Source organism: Osmerus mordax, chromosome 16 (genome assembly GCF_038355195.1).
Source record: "Osmerus mordax isolate fOsmMor3 chromosome 16, fOsmMor3.pri, whole genome shotgun sequence".
NCBI lineage: Eukaryota > Metazoa > Chordata > Actinopteri > Osmeriformes > Osmeridae > Osmerus > Osmerus mordax.
Genome location: NC_090065.1, coordinates 11296693 through 11319074, shown reverse-complemented (window position 1 = coordinate 11319074; position 22382 = coordinate 11296693). Strand labels below are relative to the sequence as shown.

The 22382-nt window shown below is 45.6% G+C and overlaps 1 protein-coding gene across 3 annotated transcripts; it reads left to right on the top strand.

The window, feature by feature from the left end:
- The first annotated feature begins 412 nt into the window (after positions 1 to 412).
- On the top strand, positions 413 to 22314 carry myo9b (myosin IXb). Of its 3 annotated transcripts, XM_067252770.1 has the most exons (42): positions 413 to 661; positions 761 to 854; positions 1263 to 2126; positions 5012 to 5106; positions 5481 to 5543; positions 5731 to 5830; positions 5995 to 6095; positions 7787 to 7910; positions 8211 to 8300; positions 8454 to 8570; positions 8724 to 8858; positions 8976 to 9097; positions 9275 to 9416; positions 9673 to 9868; positions 9973 to 10069; positions 10306 to 10401; positions 10555 to 10594; positions 10811 to 10933; positions 11047 to 11127; positions 11295 to 11405; positions 11666 to 11788; positions 11884 to 12033; positions 12348 to 12478; positions 12644 to 13132; positions 13269 to 13350; positions 13716 to 13922; positions 14966 to 15051; positions 15312 to 15412; positions 15646 to 15812; positions 16199 to 16306; positions 16491 to 16664; positions 16775 to 16816; positions 16942 to 17053; positions 17208 to 17281; positions 17463 to 17655; positions 17803 to 17931; positions 18070 to 18175; positions 18905 to 19036; positions 19422 to 19545; positions 19783 to 19874; positions 20181 to 20305; positions 20652 to 22314. In XM_067252770.1, exons 3-42 carry the CDS (start codon positions 1326 to 1328, stop codon positions 20945 to 20947), a joined length of 5877 nt encoding a protein of 1958 aa, XP_067108871.1. In that variant the 5' UTR covers positions 413 to 661; positions 761 to 854; positions 1263 to 1325; the 3' UTR covers positions 20948 to 22314. The 3 variants fall into 3 exon arrangements, with proteins under 3 accessions (XP_067108871.1, XP_067108870.1, XP_067108872.1); XM_067252769.1 differs by having other exon boundaries at positions 413 to 854; XM_067252771.1 differs by having other exon boundaries at positions 413 to 854; positions 20181 to 20317; positions 20652 to 20791.
- The last annotated feature ends 68 nt before the right edge of the window (positions 22315 to 22382 follow it).

Sequence of the window (22382 nt, the reverse complement as noted above, 5' to 3'; positions counted from 1 at the left end):
TTTTAATGTGTTTCAGATTAAAGTGAATATCGATTAAATGAACACTGAAAATTTAAGTAAAAATGTTCTTGATTGATTGAATTTCATTAATGACTGAAAAATGTGTATACGGAATGTAATAAATACTGTAAAAATGAACCAACTGCATTCAAACTGTTGCTTATTTAATAATATTGAGTGTACAACAGTTTTTATCACAAGGTGTCTTTAAAGTTGAAATACATAATCACCTAAATGCTGTAGTTTAGCCTCCGCTGCTCAGTCAATACTATAAGGCCCCAGGTTTAAGTAATTGAACTGAATTCCCAAAAAATTACAGTAATGCCAGTACAGTAAGTGCCTTTAATCTCCACTAGGGGGTATCAAACCTCGCACACGAAAGTATAAATCAATCAATTGCTCAATCAGACAGTCTAAGATTACATCGGCGATGCAGTAGGCATGTGAAACAACAATTCTGTCTTTAAAGTTGAAAAAATGAATATATATTGGTTTATATTATAACTTATCTACATATTTGAAATGTATTTAGTCAATTACTGTTCAAAGGGAAAACTGCTGTACGCATCTGTAGGCGACGCCAGCTCTGACAAAACCGCGTGGAAAAATCTAGGAAGTAGCAATTCGACAAGCAAAAATACATCCTCGCAGTCAATTGTAGGTAAGACATGAACCTGACCGACAAATTCGCACTCTGCGAATAATTTTGCTTTCGTTTAAATTAAATGACATACATTTAACACCTTTCGGTACCACGCAGGTGATTATTTGATCTGAACGTGTTTTGGGAGACCGGTTAAAAACAGAGTTTTATTTGTCAACAATGTTTTTCTCTACACAGCCCGAATAAAAAGGTAAGGTTTTCGACCACTTAAGTAACTTTGCAAAGGTTACTTAAGTGCAAAGGTTAATATATTATAGATGATTAAAGTAGAATTTAACCATATCACTCCATTTGTGTCACTTGTTGGTACAATAGTTACTGAAGCCAGGACAAGTATGCACATGCTTATCTTATTGTTTGCTGGGATAATTTTAAGCTCTCCTTTAGCCCTCCTTTTGGGAGCTTTATGTGTGACACATATCTTACACGGGGTATGGACTGTAATTGAGTTATTCCATGAACCTTTCAGCAAACTAGTTGGTCTAATTTCAGTGAATAAAAAAGGGATTGTAAAATCTAACGATACAATTTCAACTATTCTCTTATCCCAATGTCTTCAATCTCATGTCATCTGATGCATGTGTCTTTGCCCTTCCAGCATTGTGTACATGTTGAGTTGGGGTGTGTGAAGGTATGTGGAGGGGTCCCGGGACGTGTCAGTATGAGCGTCACTCTAGCTGAGGGAGCAGCCGATCAGGATGGACAGGCATTCATGCTCCAGATCTACCCCAGGCTGAGCCAGGAGGACATCGCATCATGTTGCACCCTCCAAGTGAGCGCTGGGGTCACTGCAGCCCGTGTCATCCAGAATGCTGGGGCCACCCTGGGCTTGGATATGAGCCGGCCATACTCCCTCCTGGAGGTCCAGAGGGAAGGAGGGGAGACCAGGGCCCTGGAGCCCAGGGAGCTGCCTGTGGAGAGAGTCCTTCTTTGGCCTCCCAGGTTTCAGAAGCAGCACCCTCAGAGCCAGGGCTACTTCTTCATCCTCCAGAAGGGAGATGATACAAATCAAAGAAGAGCTTATCAGGTACAACAGACTGACCAGGCGTTACAGGGCGAGGACACCGACGACTTATGTAACCTCTCCGTCCTGACCGAGGACAGTATTCTGGACTCTCTGCGCCAGCGCTTCTACAAACGGCAAATCTACACCTACGCCAGTGGGATCCTCATCGCCATTAACCCGTTCAAGTTCCTGCCCATCTACAACCCCAAGTACGTCAAGATGTATGAAAACCAGCCGCTGGGGAGGTTGAGACCTCACATCTTTGCCGTGGCGGATGTGGCCTTCCACGCCATGCTGAAGAAGCAGGTTAACCAGTGTATCGTCATATCCGGGGAGAGTGGCTCAGGAAAGACCCAGAGCACCAACTTCCTGATCCACTGCCTGACCGCCCTCAGCCAGAAGGGCTTCAGCAGCGGGGCAGAACGCACCATTCTGGGGGCAGGCCCTGTGCTTGAGGTAGGTCCTCGATGGGAGGGTAGCCACTTACTGTCACGCCACATACAAACACAGCTCCAAATGAGCGACAGTAAAGGCGGACGTAGTGAAAGTTGGTTAGTGTGGTTCCTACTTAACGAGTGTCACTTGGGATGGTTTTGAGGAACAGGAAGACGGTATTGAAAGTGTTGTCTCGTGGGTCGAGACTGCGTGTGGAGCGTCAGAGTTGATAATGCTCCTGCATTGTTGCTCGAGGATCTAAATGGGGACACATCACTGTAGCTGCTGTTACTGTATGTGTCTCTCCTGAAAGAAGATTTCTAATGAAGGGATGAGTCTTAAGACGAGGTATAGCTCAGAAACATGTATGAAACACAAATGCACTCACATAGAAAGGAGGAAAACGGAAAAGCAATCAAATTTCTTTCTGAGAAGAAATTACGTGCTGCAGACACTACCATATATCCATCAAGGAGGTAGACACCACACTCAGACAGGAAACAAACAAAAGCAAGTAAATAGTGCTACTGCTGAGTAGCACTATTTACTTATAACTCAAAGCACACCCTGAACCCACCATGACCACGGAACGGATTGATCATGTAACACATTGAGCAAGGCCTATTTTGATCTTTAGTTGTCACATTTAGGACAAACACCTGATTCGCTAGCTGTGTTTTGTCAGGGAAAGGAAAAGGGATAACCAGGCTATGCACTCTACCAACTTTGTTCCTGTCAGTGCTGTGTCTACCAGTATTTGTAGTGCTCTGGTGTTAAAGGGAAACAAACCTTGAAAATATTGTCTTTATTTTCTAAATAAAGGTAATCTAATAACACCTTTCCTTGCCAATGATATGGCTTGATCCCATGATTGCAAAGGGAACCATCCATGTCACTTTACATTTGTAAATGACAGCTCTTAAGACAGGTGTTTGTTTTCTACACAGGTACACCATATTATTATTATTATTTATTTTTTTACAATTATAGTTAGTGGTTGATTTTATGTAAATTATATCCATACATTTCTTGTTTGTCAGTGTTATTGATAACCCTTTGCATACGCACAGGACTCAAAGGACTGTTCTATTGAACACCTAACACACCCATTCCTGAAGGCACTGCCTGCTGGATTCCTTTTCCCACTGCGTCTCTCTAAACAGGCCCAACAGGTTTCTCTAAGGTTTAAAAACAGCTATTCACTCTGTCTACCCTCCCCTGGTCTCTCTTTCCATCCCATGCATACCTTTCATTGCCAGTCCCTGGCTTAGATGTATCTTTAGTTGGAGCTGAGAGGTATGTTTTGTGTGTTGGTTCAAATTGATTTTTCAACCTAATTGAATAGGAAATGGGTATTGAGAGCTTGTGCCAAAGTGATTTGCCTCTGGTGCTACTGATGGGTTGCGAAATCAACAAGCCATTAGGCTAATGTTAACTCTACACAAGAATGTCTCCTTTCCAACAGAGAAACCCCTATGAAAGGTTAATGACATTCCAGTGTTCATCAATTTCCTGTCATTATTATGATGTGTACTTCTAAACGACATGATCTCCGTAGGAAAAACAGTCAGTAAAAGGCATACAGTTAAAAAAAAAAAATATATTAATAGTCCCTGTTTGCCAAGTTAGCTGATGTCAGTGTCATCCTTCATTTCAGCATATTGCACAATTCCATGTCAAACCAGAATCCAGAACAGAAAATAGCAAAGTTCAAGTTCCTCAATAGGGAACTGATTACTCTTGATGTGTGCAGTCCGCCATGTTATCAGTTTAGAAGGCATTGGTAGGAATTGTTAACTGTCCCGAGAAAACAACGGAGACTATGGCCCCTGCCGTGGAGAGGAAGGTAGGTAGGGGTTGTGTGCTGTGAGCAGCAGCGGCTCAAAGGCCCCATAAGGAAATATAGAGGACAAGGGTGTTGGCTTCCAGTGACAGACAGGAAGAGAGGGATGGAGAAATGAGAACGTGTCAAGACAGGCTGGGTCAGGTCGTCTGGAAATCCCCCCCACCTACCGCGCAGGCCCGTCAAATCACACGTGTGCGTTTTATCTGGCTTTCCCACTTCTTCTACCTAACCTTCCAGCTACCTTTGTGTCTCTCGTCCCTCTCTCTTTCCCTCTCTCGTCTCCCTCTCTGTTCAACCGGCTGACACTGGGGAAACGGACGGGGTGGAAAGTAGAATGCCACACTTATTAGGCAGAGCCTTTGTCTGTTTATGTAGAGGGTACAGTTGGATCAGAATCCTGTGTCTGGAGCCCTGCATAACTTTAGCGCTTTGGGTCGAGAAAGAAAACGAGTTTGACGTGAAACTCTTTGTAATTAACGGTCATAGATTGGGAAAGAGCCATGCCTGGTTTGAAGCCAGGTGTAAACACAGCCTTGGCCTGTCAAGACAGGAATTTATGGCAGGATCCTCCAACACACCATCCCGGCCAATCAAACTGCAGGGATGTCCCGGTGTCATTCCTACACACAAAACAAAATGGTTGTCAGTGAAACTTGAGTCTTATAAAAGGTATGACATAGTGACTGTTGAGGGGGTAGATTCCTATATAAGTGTGCCAGTTTTCAGTTCATGCGTGAGTTTCCCATTGAGAGTTCTTCCAAGAACACTAGTGGCATCATGTGTATGTTTCAGAGCAGAACACATGCATTACCCTCAACTACATCACGATGAGGAAGCTATACAGTACCTAACTGCAGTGGTTGAATTGACATTGGACAGTGTGAAGTATACATGAGGTGTTCCTTGTGACCTACTTCGTTTTATGGTCTGCACTAAACATATCCTCCATGTTTATGTAATCAGACCAAGCCTAATGGGAATTTTCTTGCAATGACAAGTCCCTCATTGCACGGCACCAGTTTATTTAACAGTAAAACACCTGTGTATCTTTTCTCAACAGGCTTTTGGCAATGCCAAGACTGCGCAGAACAACAACTCCAGCCGCTTTGGAAAGTTTATCCAAGTCAACTATCTGGAGAGTGGTGTAGTGAGGGGGTGAGTCACGGCCTACATTCAGGCACATACCCACCAAAAGCAACGCCTCCTGTTGCTGACAGTAGTAACACTAAGACAAAGCCACAGCCAAAGTGCTTAGAGGTTCTTTTTGTTCAACTAATGATGTATTCGTTATTGAAAACCAGTTTTTCCTGCTCAAACCAAGTATGATTTAAAGCTTACCAATTGAACACGAGGGTTTGATGTGTGCGGCTTTCTCTGACGGCCATGAAAGTCCCTTTTATCTTTATTTGTTTTACCTTGGTTTCTGTTACGGTTTTGGTCCCACACATTCTCTGGACGTTTTGGGAGCTTCCTAATCTGACCTTCTATCCCATTTGATGATATTGACAGTTTGCTTGTCTCGTATACAGGGCGGTTATAGAGAAGTACCTGCTGGAAAAGTGTCGCCTGGTATTCCGAGATAAGAGTGAGAGGTATGAACATGTCCATTGTAATGCTGCCATGCCTCTTGAAGACAGTGAACTCGTAAAGCAAATCCGTCAGAACCTCAAAGCATGTTTTCTTTAAAAAACATTTTTTATTGCGGTCATACAGAATGACTCTTATGAGTAACTCTTGCTCTGATTAGCCTGATGTCTGTGTGACCTCTGACCCCTCCAGGAACTACCATGTGTTCTACTATCTGCTGGTGGGAGCGGCCAAGGAGGAACAGAAGGAGCTTCGACTATTACAGCCCAAAGACTACCTCTACCTCAATCAGGTGATCCCTTGTGCACTGACACACATGGACACGCCTGTTTTTGTATAATGTATAACATTGTATGGTGATCTAGCAACAATGGTTTTGCTGTGAAGCATGCACAAGATGCTGCATAATGTGCTATAATACACAATGTGTGTGCTTGTGTCTTTGTCATTATATAGGAGAACTTTGATCTGGAAGATGAAGAGGATTTCAGGCATGAGTACAAAAGGCTCCATCAAGCTATGGAGATGGTTGGCTTCCTGCCGGCTACCAAAACACAGTATGTACAGAATATGTATACAATCTACAGTATGTACAGAATATGTATACAATCTACAGTATGTACAGAATATGTATACAATCTACAGTATGTACAGAATATGTATACAATGTACAGAATATGTATACAATCCACAGTATGTGAGAATATGTATACAGTCCAAAGTATGTACAGTACATGTCTGATCAGGAAAAAGAGTCAGTGAAGGATCCTTCATGCTCTACAGTACCTCATACATGTATGTTACCTGCCCGGTTGTCATCAATTCCTGCAATGTCATACTGTAACCATACCCCCGAGACAAATTAACATAGTGTTTTAGGAGTAGGCATGAAATCACCAAATGTAAGTAGATTTTTCTGATTTCCCTTGTAAGCTGGTTGGTGTTGCTGTTGGTAGGTGTGGATATGGGTGAAAGGACAAGAGGTCAGGGTTTCCTCTAGGTCAGAGGGGAAGTGCATTACGTATAGTTAGTCCTTCTTACTCAATCCTTGCTGTGCCTGAAAACATTGCAGTCAAGCTGTTATTAAACTAAATGAAACCAAAGTGAGTTATTCTATGTAAATGTCAAAAACTTTACTTAATAGAAGTCAACATAATCCGATTAAAGTATCTAAGCGAGTGAGCTAAGCAAAGCATTTACGAAATACAACCGTGTACAACGTACACAATTTTGAATCTATATCCTGTTTTTTACATTCATTGATCAGACACCAACTAAAACTTGGAATGATCAAAACCAGATACATGTCCATTTCTTATCATCAAAATACATTCATCAGCCTAAAGTCTACTTGTTTAAAGGAATTACTTGTATAATGGAATTTCCAAGAATTCCTCCTCGCTGTTTGGGGACAGCAGCAGGTTGGAACAAGTCAGTCCCAGCAGGGCAGGAATGCAGTTCTTATCTCAGACAGGCCCTGCGTGCCTCAGGGCCCGACAGGCGCAGTAGGGCTGTACCGAGCCTCTCACCTGATCCAGGGTTCTCCAGCCAGTGGAGTTCTTGAACCAGTGGGTTTGAAACTTACTGGCTCCAAGACAATTTGTCTACTCCCCCCCCCCCCCCCCCCCCCCCCCCCCCCCCTCCAAAAGTTGTAATTTATCATTGTTACAACAAAACCAAAGACTAAGTTGGTCTATTAACATGTTTAACCATTTATTAAACACATCCTATATAAAAAGAAATAAAAAGGTAATAGTCAGCTAAACTATTTACTTTTAACCTCAAACATGATGTTCTCTCTCCCCTGCTGACAGCCATCAGAGTATATCTGTCTGGCTTAAACTGTGAAACCTCTGGTCCCTCAATGCTAATATATAAAAGCTTCCATAGCATTTCTACAGACAGGCTGCTCCTCCAATCAGTTTAAATTCTATCAACCACTCGTCACTCACTACTCAACTCTTGATTGGCCAACGGTGCGTGCCACAAGCTGCAAAGTTATTTATGCATTTAGAAGATAGCAAAACATATGCAGGATGTTAAGTTTAAAAAAGGTTTTTTTTTAGGGTTGAGTAAAAAAAATATCAATGCTTTGCAGTGGCCCGATCCGACCAGTGAGTTGCTAGTTTAACTGTCCCAATGTTACTTTTTACTGGCCCCGGGCCAGCGGGCCATCGTTCTTGTCGAGCCCTCCCTCATGCTATTTACTGTAGGTAATTCAGCTGTGTTGTTATGTGTGCATGTACAGGATCTTCTCAGTGCTCTCTGCCATTCTCTACCTGGGCAACATTACCTACACACTGTCTGAGGAGGGACAGGTGCTAGAGGCAGGCCCTGCCAACGTCCTGTCAACCCTGTCTGACTTGCTCACGGTAAGTCCAGCAGCTCTGTTTAGCACTGTTACACTCATTTACAAATCTAGATCTGTTTTTGTACATATCTGTCTACGTACGTGCTATTTATAAAGGCATCTCAATGATCTGCTTCTGGGTTCGGTGCAGAGCATTTTCCATTTGTGATTTTTCAAAATAACTGAACCAAGCTGAAGAGGAGAGATTTCTTTGTTTGTTCTGCATTGTAGCAGGGGTGTATCATCGTGTTGAAGTTTGTGCCACGGTATGTTACCCCAGACTTGTTTTCCAAAAGAAGCCTTTTTTTAAATTGTCTTCCAGGTCAAAAAGCAGCTGTTGGTGGAGGCTTTGACCAAGAGGAAATCGACCACGGCCAAGGTCACGCTGGTCCTACCTTACTCACTCAAGGAGGTGGAGATTCCTCACACCTGTTGTATTTCCACATCATCATCATCCATCATTAATTACGTTACCAGCTGATTAGTTCAGTCTCTTACTTCCTGTTCGCTTTTCACGCGAGCAAGTTCTGACCCATCCCCTGGCCTTTTTTCGCTGTCCCCGTAGGCCACCACGGCAAGGGATTCCATGGCCAAGTCCTTGTACAGCGCTCTGTTTGACTGGATTCTCCTCCACATCAACCATGCTCTGCTCAACAAGCGAGACATGGAGGAGTCCGTCTCGGTGAGTCCTCTTCCACAGCCGGGTCAGAGAGTGGACGTGTATGTGAGACGTTTTCCTGTCCAGTGACCCTGGGTACAGGTGTGACAAGAGAACAGGACGCTCACCTTTTTAGGGGCGTGGTGAGGTGACGCACGTCTGCTGGTTTGGTTTCAGTGTCTGTCCATCGGAATCCTGGATATATTTGGCTTTGAGGATTTCATGACCAACAGCTTCGAGCAGTTCTGCATCAACTATGCCAACGAGAGGCTTCAGCATTACTTCAACCAGCACATCTTCAAACTTGAGCAGGTGCTAAGCCCCCCCCTCCCCCCACCCACCTGACACACCCCTCCTATTTGTCCACAACGAAGAGCTGTTGTTACAGTTGGCGTTCTCATCAGCACGTTCCTTTACCCCCCCCCCCAGGAGGAGTACTGCAAAGAGGGCATCACCTGGCACAACATAGACTACACTGACAACATGAGCTGCGTTCATCTGATCAGCAAGAAACCTACTGGGCTCTTTCACCTGCTGGATGAAGAGAGCAAGTGCGTCTTCATGGTCTTTACTGTCTTCGTTTCCCAGTTCGACTTGTGAACACGTCTCCAGTGTTGGTTATGAATGATCAAATGATTCATATATACTGTAGACAAGGTTGAATATTGTAGTGCATGTTGAATGGAAATATCATGAATGCTTTGGAATGTATTTTGTCCCCTGTCCAGCCTCCTCCAGGGCACAAACGACACCCTGTTGAACAAGTTCAAGCAGCAGCATCAGAACAGCCCATTGTTTGTGCCCACACCTGTGATGGAGCCAGCTTTTGTTATCCATCACTTTGCTGGGAGGGTCAAATACCAGATTAAGGTACAGGGGAGTGAGGGGGGTAGCCTTCTCTAGCTGACCTTGTTGACTGTAACAGGCACGTTGAAAGCTCCTATTGGCTGTCTGTGCATGCTTGCTTTGTGAAATGTAATATCCCTTGATATTTGATATGTATAAACCTTTTTTCTTCAAAATGTCTCCCCTCTCAACTTTAAACACTCCTCTCTGTCTCTCTCTCTGTCTCTCTCTCTGTCTGTGTCTGTCTCTCTCTCTCTCTCTCTCTCTCTCGCTGTCTCAGGATTTCCGGGAGAAGAACACGGACCACATGCGGCCTGACATCGTGTCGCTGTTGCGCAGCAGCGAGCGGGCCTTCGTGCGTCAGCTGATCGGCTCCAACCCCGCCGCCGTGTTCCGCTGGGGCATCCTGCGGGCCACCATACGCATCCTCGCCGCCTTCAACGATGTGGCACGCCAGCGGGCCAGGGAAAGATCCGGTAGCCTTCCTCCCTGGATCAATATAAAAAAACGAATGTGGTATAGAGTTGTAGGACTTAGTACAAAGGGGTTCGTATTGATGACAGTGTATTGCCTGATGCAGGAGGCCCCGGTCAGTTCACTGGAGGGGTGAGAAGGTTGAGCTCCCGTGTATCCCTGGGGAAACTAAGAAAGAAAAGCTCCGGTCTGGAGTTGTTGAGGTAAGATCTATTGCTGCATGTTCATCTCTACGGGGCACTGATACCGCACTCAACAGTCCCCTTCTCAATACCTATGTGCACTGAAGCGTTCTGCCGTTAGGTCATCACCTGTGCGGACATCAAATTCATTACAAACTAAAACAGACTTGGATAATCGTTGGCAGTAAAGCAGGTCATGTGTATTGCCAATAACTGTCTTGTTTTTTTTTTTTGTTTTTTTGTCCTTGCTTGCCCAGCCCAAACTCCTCTGTGCTCGATTTCTCCTTCGACCGCTCAGACGAGCTTCCTCTTGAGGTGTTCGAAGACGTCTTCGCCAGCTATGAAAAGAGGAAGTAAGTCTCTCAGGCTGGAGCTGGAACACGGCCTCGGTCGTCCAGCGAGATTGTGTGTGTGTGTGTGTTTGTTGGCAGGGGCCTCGCTCCTGACTGCCTCTCTAATTCACTTCAGTCCATTATCACCCATTTCTCTGTCCTCCATTTCCACAGGAAAAGCAAGGGCAGTCGCCAAAAGCAGCTCATTCCTAAGGTAAGGTCATGGCAGCTCTCGAAATCAGATGGGCCACATAGATTCCATCCGTTTTTCCACAAAGGTTTGTTTTAATGGACCGTTATCCACCAAGCCCTCCAAAGTGATCGTCTCGTTCTGTTGCTGTGTCTGGGAACAGTATCTCCCACTCTCCCCCTGTGACGTGGGCTTGTTTTTGTTCTGTGGGGCAGTAATGTGATGTTGCTTCTTCCACAGAACCTAATGGACTCCCAGTCCCTCAAGTACATCATGGGTCTCACCATTCACGACCGCACCACCCAGGCTCTCCTCCACCCTCACCAGAAGAAGAAGCCCCCCAGCATCAGTGCCCAGTTTCAGGTCCGTGGTTTGTTGACGGCAGGGAATAGTTGTGGAGCATGCCAGGCTAGGGCTGAAAGGAACACGTGGGCCTGTGTGTTGGGCCGACGTATTCATCTGGATGTGTTCCGTAGGCGTCCCTCAACAAGCTGCTGGAGACGCTGGGAAAAGCGGAGCCTTTCTTCATCCACTGCCTCCGTGCCAACGCTGAGAAGGTAGGGCTCTTTGGTCTACCCTCCGTAGCAAGGAGTCTGACCTTTTTCAAACGCTCATATCTGCGTGGCAGCCGCGGAGCCCCTTTGTGTCGACGAATAAAGATCGCGTCGCATTTGAATTCATTTTCGAGCGTGTTGTTTGCTTGTGTGTGTGTGTGTGTGCTCAGAAGGAGATGCACTTTGACGAGAGCCTGGTGCGGAGGCAGCTGAGGTACACCGGCATGCTGGAGACGGTGCGCATGAGGAAGTCGGGCTACGGAGCCAAGTACACTTTCAAGGTAGGTTACTGTGTTACGTCTGGCAAGCAGCCCCCGGGCCCCCCTCGCTACGCCGTTCTGCTCCCTGAAACATAAGCTTCACGCAGATTAATGATCGGGCTAATTGAGTTTGAAAGTGCCCCTGGATTACCGTGACACCGACATGGTTATACTCCCGATGACGTTTGTATTGCTGATTAAAATTCAAAGGAAAAAAGTGCCAGTGTACAAAAAAAAAACTGGAGGAATAACGTGATTTTGTTTTTCCCTGGGTTATGAAGGAGTTCCTGGAGAAGTTTAAAGTATTACTGCCAAAGAAGGCTAGCGCTACCCCCCAGGACATATCCAGCTTTCTTCAGAAGATGGGCTTGGAACAGACCACTTACCAAATCGGAAAGACCAAGGTAAACCTTGCGTAGAATATATGTTGTAATCCCAAAATGTACTATTCTGTCTGTTCCTTCTGGCTGTTCCTTCTGACTGGTCTGTGCTTGTCTAGGTGTTTCTCAAAGAGCATCAGAAACGCTGGCTCCAGGAAACCCTCAACAAGAAGGTGATGCAGAACATTGTGATTCTGCAGCGCTGGTTCCGGACCTGTCTGATCAGGAAGCACTTCCTGGAGAAGAAGGATGCAGCTATGCTCATACAGGTATCGACGTCGCGGCAGTAGACCCTACCATTTTTTTTACCTTGCTCACACTAGGAAGGTGTGTGGTTCTGTGGTGAAAATCCTAATGGCTGGGTTGGACACTGGGTTGGACGCGGGTAACTTTTGGAAAGTCTAAACAACGTCAGCTAAGATGACATTGAATGAGATCATTGTTGATAGTATTGCGACTGACTTATTAGAACTTAAGGGGGTATACATTACCCAAGCAACAACACCACAGTCAAGGTCACGCCTATAGACGATTCATAGCAGTAGCTGCTGAACTCTCCTCCCTTGCTTCCCTCTCGTCGTAGAACATGTGGCGTGGGTTCTGTGAGGAGAACAGGTGCCAAGCTGCTACTGTGATCCAGGCTGCGTGGCGCACCTCCCTGAAGAGGAAGGAGTACATGCTCAATCGTGAAGCAGACAACTCAGAGCGCCAGAGGTACTGTACCACCATGTAGCACCACGGTCATTAGAATATGGATATCCCCCCACTCTTTAGACTGTCGGCTAGGTAGTTTATAAGTAAAGACAAATGCATGCAGAACAACTTCTCTGAGAAGTACAGACCTTTTATTTGTATTTTTTTCCATGGGTCTTTCTGTAGGCGTTCTCCAGAGGGGAACAAAGGAACTGGTGATGTGAAGAACCCTGAGGAACCGGACAGTCCCGTGGGTGATGGAGAGAGGCCTTCCTTGCCCCTGCCTTCCAGCCAGAGGAGCCTGGAGAGAGCGGAGCTGAGGAGGCAGCGAGGCTTGGAGCACAGCCCCAACAGGAGCCAGGAACCAGGCACCATCAACGGCCAGGACGCCGCCAGCAAGGCTCAGCCCGTACAGAGGACTAAAGACGGGGAGCGACAAGAGGGTAGAGGGTCCCCACCTCCCCTCAGCCGACCTCTCTCCCTCCCCCTGGACAAGACGCCGAGCAGGGACACCAGTCCCTCTAACACAGGCTCCCTCCAGCGCTACACAGGGAAAGAGGACATCAAGGAGAAGGGTGAGAAGTGGAAGGAACGAAGGGGCGATGGAGGGCCGTCAAACAACTCCAGTCCAGAGGCCAATCAGCTGAGGACGCAGCGGACCGACAGTTTGCTGAAGTATGCCATTGTCCTTCTCCTCCACCTCAATGCCAACTGTTTTCTTACCTCTCCTCCAAATGTGTCTGAATTGCCTTCGTTTACTGTCCCATGGCTTAATGTAATTTAACTGTGAACTTCTCCCCCTGTTTACTAGGAACAAAGGGAAGTCCATGTCGGTAGACAACTTGACCAATGCCAGCTCCTCTGATTCTGACACTCCCCCTCCTGCATCTGAGGTACTGTGTGTCTCTAACACTCCATGCACCGCAGGTTTGTTCAAAATTCACATCTGCAGATAGGACATAGAGTGAACGTACATTCACAGAACATCCGGTTATTTGACTCAATGGATATTCTTTTATATGACCTGTAAATCTTATCTGCAATCTTGAAAACCCCTAATCGTCAAACAGTGTTGCAGACTACTCATGTGTTGTGTTACACAACCTAAATAGAGCTGTCATGTGACCTTGTTGTGCTGTCATCCTGCAATCGCCCTGTGCCATCAACCCATGTAACGAATGGGGGAGATTGGAAGCAGGTCAGCCACCCCTGACCCCTCCATGTCTCATTGCTTCACCTCACCCCACGCACACTCTAGGCCAGGGTGCGCTGCTACAAACGGACCAAACACAAGCGCCGCTTAGCCCACGCCCGCAGTGGGCTGATAACTGGACTCCATGACTATGGGAGGTCCATGGAGAGCGCGTACTGGAGCTTCCCCCTGCCCCCCATCAGCCCCTGTGTGCTCAAGCAGGCAGACAGCCTGACCCACGTAGAGCTCCGGCCCAGCAAACGCTGGGTCCAGGTACCTCCCCTGCCCATCGCCTCTGCCCATCGCCTCTGCCAGGCCAGACTCTGGGACGTCGCCACCCCCGCTGCATGCATGCAGGGCTTTGCTTAGGTATAAGGAGACTCGGACCGCTACTCCTGCCCAGGCATGTGAAGGGTGCTGCTCTGCGCTTGGGCTCCGCAGCATGTGGCCGTGAGAAACAGAGCTGGGACAGTGACCCCCGACCGTCCACGGCACGGTGGCCGGCCGGACGGCAGCTTGTTTCTGATCTTTTGTGTGACAAAAGGTTTATTAATGTGACCGTTTCTCTTTCAGTTGGTAGCCTTCATATGGAGACTGTATATGGTGTAGGGTTTTTTAAACAGTTTAATAACAAAATCTGGGAAATAGTGGATTCTTTTATTTTAAACTAATTAGCCTAAAAAATTATGATTGTTGCATCATTGAGTCATTCAGCGCTTATGTAAATGGAGTACGTTTAGCATTACAGACCCAGACACACTATGTTTATTACCTAGAAAGGTCACAGTTTATGTGGCCGACAGGCCCTGACCCTTCGCATGATGCTGTCTGTCCAGGGATGGGAACTGTCCAGTCTCATCTGGGTCTTTTAAATGTTCATGTGGGTTCTTCCTTTCTGCTCTCTTTGAATGAACTGCTGAAAACATGACTGGTTTGGTTCAAACATGTGCTCCCCTGCTCAGTTGTCACCAGTCCAGTCATGTCAGAACTGTGATTTGGCGAAGGGAAGAGATGGAAGGAAGCTTTTCTTGTGTGCACATGGGCCTAGCTGTGCTACAAGTCCTGTTAGTGAAGAACTGTGAGAGGAGAGATGGGTGTGGCTTTCTGCAGGGGAACATGGTTGACAGCTGTTTTGGCAGGGTGGTGTGTTGTTTGGGATTCTTATATGGAGCTTTGGGATTCTAGACATGAAAAATATTTTCTTTCTTCTTTTTTTTTTTCCCCATCAGCAGACATTCCACGTTCTCCACCCATTTGCAATTTGATACGCAGTTTTTTGATATGTTGACCGATGCTGTTTGTTGTGTCTTTTCCAGCCATCTTCAGACATGGATGGGTCTAGGCTCAGCACAAGCTCAAGCAATCGGAATTCTACCACATCCCAGCTGACCACCCCTGAGAAGTAAATCTCCTTTAGCTACTTGACAATATAAGCATCTCTGTCCATCAAATCAGAAGAGAAAAGTGTAAAGTATCTGCCGTTTCAATGGCCCGGATGATTGGGTGCAGTTGAAATAGATAATGTATTGTATAAAAGGCAGATGTATCCTCTAATTATTTCCCCGGCCTCACTTGCCTGAATAGGAGACAGCACTGGAGTTACTGCTGGACTGTACAAAATGGTAATGGTTAACACTGGTGAACACATTTTATCTGCCACAGATCTGGCTTCCTCAGTAAGATCCTGAAATGGCGGACACCAAGAGACTCCCAGAACCTGGAGGATGGGAAGCTGGCCCTCCAGAAGGCACAGCTGGATAAAGGTTGGCTCTTTCGCACCCCTCCCATTAAATCTCAAATCAATCTATCAATCCAACAGGACCCACAAAAAGTTGCATCTTTGCTGCCATCTAGTGGCTCATGACAGTGCGAACCCTAAAAGAACACTTGACATGTCACTCGTTAAAGAATGTCCCCTCGAGAACGTGAGTACACAGAAAGAAAAGTTTTTTTTCAGGCTCTCTGATCACCCCCCTCATCCTCCTCCGACCCACAGTCACCTCTCCTACCCAGACGCCCTACCGGCTGTCTAGCCAGGGACGGAACCCGTCCATCAGAATCAGCCGGGCCACGCGCGTCTCGGAGGACTGGAACGCCTCTCTGGACAGGGAGATCAGAGACGTCAACGAGCTTCGCCACCTGGACGAGTTCCTGGGCAACCAGGTGAGCACATTTCTCTTGATTGGAGGATTCCGATCAGTCCACTGTCCAACGTGTCAGTATTAGGTTCAAGAATCCTGTGAGAAACCGACAGTTCTTCACTGAAATAATTCAGTGTAGTTGAGAGCAGGAGTCATGTTGACTTTTATCTTGCACTTGCTGACAACATTACTGTGACTGGATTGTGTTCATGCACTTTAAAAAGGAGAATAATATCACTTTACTAATCACCCTTTTGGACACTCTTTTTAATCCATTATGACCTAGGCTCTAGATTGTCGCTGAAAAATATTTGACTGTTTACTATATTCACAACTGGATCCCTCAAAGTGTAGTGACTGCATGTTCCTTAGCGACACTAAGTGGGCGTCGGCCGTCTCTGCCCCCAGGTGAACGAGCTGCGCGGCAGGATCAAGGAGCTGTCTGACACGGAGAACATCTTCCTGGTGTCCACCATGCAGTTTAGAGAAACCATCAAGAGCATGTACTCTGTCTCTGTGAGTGTTCTTTCAGTACCTGAGACTGCTGAACACATCCTGTCTGCCCGGGTTTGTCCCTAGAACCCTACACTTTTACACTCTCTTAATTTAAGTTAAGCGTTGATATTGTTCCAGTCTTAACGAGTTGACAGTTGCTCTTGTCCAGATGGCTAACTCCCATCTCCTCTCCCCTGGCTAGCAGAAGCCACACATGGGCTATAAGGGGCTGATGATGGGCTATAAAAACAAAGTAACCAGCCTGGCAGGAGCCAAGCAGATGAACGAGGTCCAGCTGGTGGTCAACCTGTTCCAGTCTGTACTGGATGGCTTCATCCGCGGGGAAATCAAGAGGAAGGGGGCTGTCGAGCCTGTTAAGGTATGGTTGCGTGTTTAAATATTTGTAAGTCTTCGATTTTTTTTCTTCTTCACTTAATGATGTCTGATGATTGAAGCCACTGTCTTTCTTGATCTCTAATGAACTTTCAGACCAAAAAAAAGACAAAGAAGAGGAGGAAAAACGACATGTGTGTAAGTCAAGCTGGTTTCCTTCCACCAATCAGGTTTAACCTGAGAGTTGGCCTTCACATGCAGCTTTTTGGGGAATGTCCAGATTCTAGCAGCCCTAGTTGTAATGTTGAATTGTCCTTCTACAGACAGACAGTCCTCTGGATCACATGTTCAGCACCTACCAAGTCAACATCATGCAGTCCTGTGACCTGTGTGGCTCTTACATCTGGGGCATGGAGAAGGCCTGCATGTGCAGCGGTGAGTGTCTTGTACACATGGAAACACGTCAACGGCATGCATTCATATAGCAGGAGCTTTTGTTTCGCAGCACGACGTAGGCTCAGGAAAACGGGAGCCGGGATTCAAACGGCCCCTTTCACGTGTTCTTCTTCTCCTCTGCTCTTGTGTTAAGCTTGCAAACTAGTGTGCCACAAGAAGTGCCTCGCCAAAATCATCACCGATTGCTCCACGCGCTGCGCGAAGAAGGTAGGCTCGGACCGTCCCTGAACACACACCCTACAGGCCTAACCGTACGAAGGATCCGAGTCAACTAGTTGCGTCAATGATTACGTGATGCTAGCTATGTTTGGCCGGCTACGTTAACAATGATAATATGTCGTTACGTCATATAATACGTGAATATTTCTTTCTCGTCGGTCTGTTGCAGAACGATGGCAGCCACGGCTTGCTTCACTTCGGGGTGCCGGTGTACGCCCTGACCAGCAAGTCCAACCCGGTGCCCATGGTGGTGGAGATGATGCTGGAGCACGTGGAGATGAACGGGCTGTACACCGAGGGCATCTACCGCAAGTCAGGCTCCACCTGTCGGGCCAGGGAACTCTATCAGCTACTGGAGACGGGTACGGAGGGCTGCTGGAGAATGTTCCGGCTGTTTGGTTCAATTAAATTCCTTTAATGAGAGAGCACTATTCCCGACTTTATGCGTAATCGTCTTTGGTACGCTCATCATTTAAAGGTGATGTTTTTCTTCCCTTCTTTGTCTTAAGATCCTAAGGGGGCGTGTCTGGATAACTATCCAATCCACACCATCACGGGGCTGGTGAAACGCTGGCTCCGAGAGCTGCCTGACCCCCTCATGACCTTCACCCTTTACGGTGACTTCCTGCACGCTGTGGGTGAGTCCTGTGTTTATGTCCTAAATGTCTGGAAGAGATGCCCATGACATCAGCTGTCCGGATGGCTCTTGTTCGCAGTCAGGCTGCTCAAATACAGGAAATCATGTTATGGAAATATACGAACAATTTTATGTGCAGAGTTGCCTGAGAAATCAGAACGCATAAGAGCCGTGTACCAAAAGCTGGACGAACTTCCCTCAGCTAACTTCAACACTCTGGAAAGACTCATCTTTCATCTTGTCAGGTAGGGAGTCTTGTGTTACATACACTATATGGACAAAAGGATGTGGACAGCCGACCATCGCACCTATATGAGCTTGTTGGACATCCCATTGTTCCAAATCATCTCATAGGTGTTTAATTGGGTTGAGGTCAGGACTTTGTGCAGGCCTCTCCTCCACACCAATCTCATCTAAGCATGTCTTAATGGACCCCGCATTCAGCACAGGGGCACAGCCATGATGAAACAGAAGTAGGCCTTCACAAAATGTTGCCACAAAGGTTTGAAGCACCCAATTGTATAAATGCTTGGCATTGCACATGTTGATGTGAGGCTTGCATATAGACGCTTTGTCTGTATGGAGATTCCATGGCTGTGTGCAGGATTTGTTGCACTGGTGAGCAACAGGTGTTGCTGAAACAACACATGTCAATAATTAGTGGGGGCGTTCACATACTTTTGGCCATAACTATGTGTACTTCTTTACAAGTGGTATATTACTTCTAGGGTGCAACTGTTTAGTGTTGTCTAGCCAATCCATTATATTTGACATGCAAGTTTAAAGTTTTTCAGATGACCTGTTACTAATTATTCCTCATATTCATACTTCACTCCTGCTATAGTATTTGTTAGCATACAGGGGTGTAGGTTTCATTATACGTGGATGGGACATGGCATGTAATTAGAACATTCTAGTAGTACACTAATATGACACGTGGGAAGTGTCAGACGCTCACTGAGTTTTCATTGCAGAGTGGCAAAAGAGGAGGCAAACAACCGCATGTCTGCCAACTCCCTGGCCATTGTCTTTGCCCCCTGCATCCTGCGCTCACCAGATGCCTCTGACCCCTTCCTTGGCATGAAGGACGTGTCCAAAACCACCTTGTAAGTCTAACCTCTGACACGGTCCAACAGAGATCGTCGTGTTTACAGAACCAAGCGTCACACTTTTTGCATGTGGTTATTGACATTAAATGATGATTAGGGGGTTATCGTTATTCGTTTTTCCTTGTTTCTTGGTTGGTTATCAGTGCTGACCTGTGGGCAACTGTGTAAAAAGGGCTACACGTGTAAAGTTTGATTTCATTTGAATTAGGATGGAGCCTACATATTTTCCAGTTATTTTTGGTTACGTCCACGGGTTTTCAAGTTAGGTACATGTGGGAGCCTATAAAAAGGTAGAAACACTTAAGTGGCCACCAATAATAATAATAAGATATGTGAGAGAACAAAGGTTGTGTCCTTGCTCAAAGCATGTTTTGAATCCCAGGTGTGTGGAGGTCATGATACTGGAACAGTTAAGGCGCTACAATGAGAAGATGCAAGAGATCCAGGAACTTGAGTACGCAGAGAACCTGGCCGTCAACCAGCTCAGACTGAAGAGACAGAACACGGTGAGGCGTGGGCCCACCAGCGGTCAACTACAGCACGAGCAAAATATGACATCGCTTTTTCTCCTGTGTTTAAAAACCAACCCACTGCGCCACCAAATTTGTAGCAGTGGAGTAGCTAGCTAGTATAAGTAGAACAAAGATATGAGAAAGAAGAAGAAAAAAACAAGATCAAGAATGTCTCTGTCTACACTAAGGTCTTGTGTTTGGTGTGTTGACCTCTACCTGTTGTGTGTTCAGATCCAGGAGAAGCCCTCTTCAGAGCTGTCCCTGCCCCATGTGGACTCAGAGACGTCCCTCATTGAGAGGATCAGATCCATCAAGCAGGAGAAGTCAGTCAAGTCCTTCTGTCGTTTTTGAAACTGCCACTTGACAGTGCAACACTTCACACTAGAAAGACACCGCTGTTCAGAAAACACTTTCAGTTAGAAGTTCCTCTAGTTAGCTAGAGCTAAGTGCCACCAGCTTGTGCTTGGTGGTGCCACTCTAGCATTCCTGGTAGAGTGTCGTTCCTCTAGAGACTGTTGTTTCCCAAGGTTATGTCGGCCCAACATCAGCACAATCCCCTGATTAGCATACTATATGTATCTTCATTAGCATCTGTGGTGTTGAGGCTTTCGGCTCTCATGTGTTCACAGGGATGAGCTGGTCTGGAGGCTGCCTGAGTTGGAGCAGGAGAACTCTGACGACAATCTGGACTATGAGTCGTCCAGAAGCTCCGAGAGCTTGGCAGATGATCTCTTGCTGGGCTTAGTCATGGAAGGTCAGTAGAGAGGTATGGTACAGTTCTGATTACTGTTCTCTGCCCTCTTCAGATAATATTTTGAAAAATTATTGTCAGAAATTGTTTTTAATAGATGAGTGGTAGTGTTTCACCAAATACTACCCAATTTGGAAAAAGTGTGTGATGGTTCATGTGTGTCTTCTATACAGTTAGTGAGGTTTATAGTACTGTCAATTATTTACAATGAAGAACATTGGCCTTCCCTTCAGTAGCCTATTTGTAATACTGTGTGGTTTCTTGTGTGTTTTGCTTGGTTTGACTTGCATCTCAACCCAGCCTCCTTCATCAAATCACCCAATGTACTAATCTGTAGTGTCTGTTGTAGGAGGGGTAAGTCCACTTCAGGCGGGCCAGAGGCCAGAGTGCCCTTCTAAGCCTGCTGACCTGGCAGAGAGAGTGAGAGCGCTCACTGGGAAGCCAGGTGGCCAGACGGTGAGGTCAACATCTGGAAGCCAATCTAGGCACCGCACCGATGTTACCCAATCACTCTGCATCGTCTCTGGCCAGGGAGAACTCACTCACCCCTTCTCAGCCTCTTCCACCCCCAACAACCAGTCCACTATCAAGACTAGTCGGAGCTTTGATGACCTGGACATACCATTCATAGATGAGGACTCCTAATATCGAAACTAAATTCTCAGATTCTTTTGAAAGCAAGGGGGAGAACTAGCAGTGCCTCTTTTTATTTGAGTTATTACGGAAGCTGTGTTGTGGCACAATATTGGCAAATTATTAACATTATTGGCAAGAACCAAACACGTTCTATACCTTTATCCATTCCCTGCCTATTTGGAGTGATGAAAGCTGCTTTGGGAATTGAGTATCTACTGTGAGATCTGAGTTGATGGTGAACTAGTTTCTCTCCAGAGGGAAAATACACATGTGTTTCTGTAGTTTATTTTAAAACTAATGTATCAGGGCAAGCTAAGTAGTTTGATTTGAACAATATTCCACAAATGTACATATGTATGCACGTCTTGGGAGCTTTTTATGTTGGTATTAATGTAAGTATTGGTGAATTGTCAAAAATATTACAATAATATATTGAGGATCAAGTCATTTTTAATCTAACCAAGTTAAATCTAAGATATATTTTTGACATGGTGCCTTATTTGCAATGGAATGCAGGTATGCCTGAGTTGTTTGGCAATCACCATGGACACGGGCAAGGACTTGTTTTTTCATTTCTCTGAAAACCAAGTGAAAATGTTTTGCTCATTATTTGACTCTAGTTTAGATTGGCCACAATTGTTTGAAGTTATCACTTTAACATATTCAAATGTTTTTATCCTCAATAAGACATTCAAATGTTTTCTTAACATATTTTACTAACTCTATTCAGATGTTTATCATGTCTTGTCTTAGTGTCATATGTTGTTAGTGATCTGGCAAAACAATGAGTTCCTTTGTTGAATGAGAGTAAAAGAAAAAATAATTCTTGATGGGGTGAAAATGTTTTTTTCAATGTTGTTCTTTTATTCATCATGATGCTCTAGAGTCTAGAGTACAGTAGTTACCAAACATGGTTGTTTTGTCAATAATAAGCTTGACTATGCAGTTTCAGTGGGGATCATGTGGCCTATTCTGTTTGATGTCCAAACTGACTGTTTTTGATGTTTCACACAAATAAAGTTATGGTACAGTATACATCCTGAGCTTTGTTCCCTTTCTAAGTCTAGGAATACCACACATCTCTTGTTGGTACGTGTTTTACCTGGTGAAAGAGACTGCTATTTTAGAACTGATCTGCTAAAAACTCCCAGACTCATCCCTCTTCTAGCTCCCGTCTTCTGCAGGATTAAAAACAAAATCCTCATCTAAATGAAGCACCCCACAACCCCTTCCACCACTTCCGACAATTTTCCTCTTTCAAACCCCCAGACCAAACCTGATGTCCTAGGGTCCCTCCACTGTGAAACCTTTTGCCTGAATATCTGCAAGTTTTTTTATTGTGGTTTATCTTCCAGAGCATGTGTATATTTATCTATTTACTGCTCTTAGTTAATAAAACAGGGTTTTTTTCTTTCAGTGTAGCGTTGTGATATTGCTTCAACAA

Bases quoted from the DNA above. Each gene is read 5' to 3' on its own strand.
- myo9b (XM_067252770.1), top strand. From the start codon at position 1,326: ATGAGCGTCACTCTAGCTGAGGGAGCAGCCGATCAGGATGGACAGGCA. The intron at 8,301-8,453 runs GTGGAGATTCCT...CTGTCCCCGTAG, and splicing joins TACCTTACTCACTCAAGGAG to GCCACCACGGCAAGGGATTC. The intron at 9,417-9,672 runs GTACAGGGGAGT...TCGCTGTCTCAG, and splicing joins GGGTCAAATACCAGATTAAG to GATTTCCGGGAGAAGAACAC.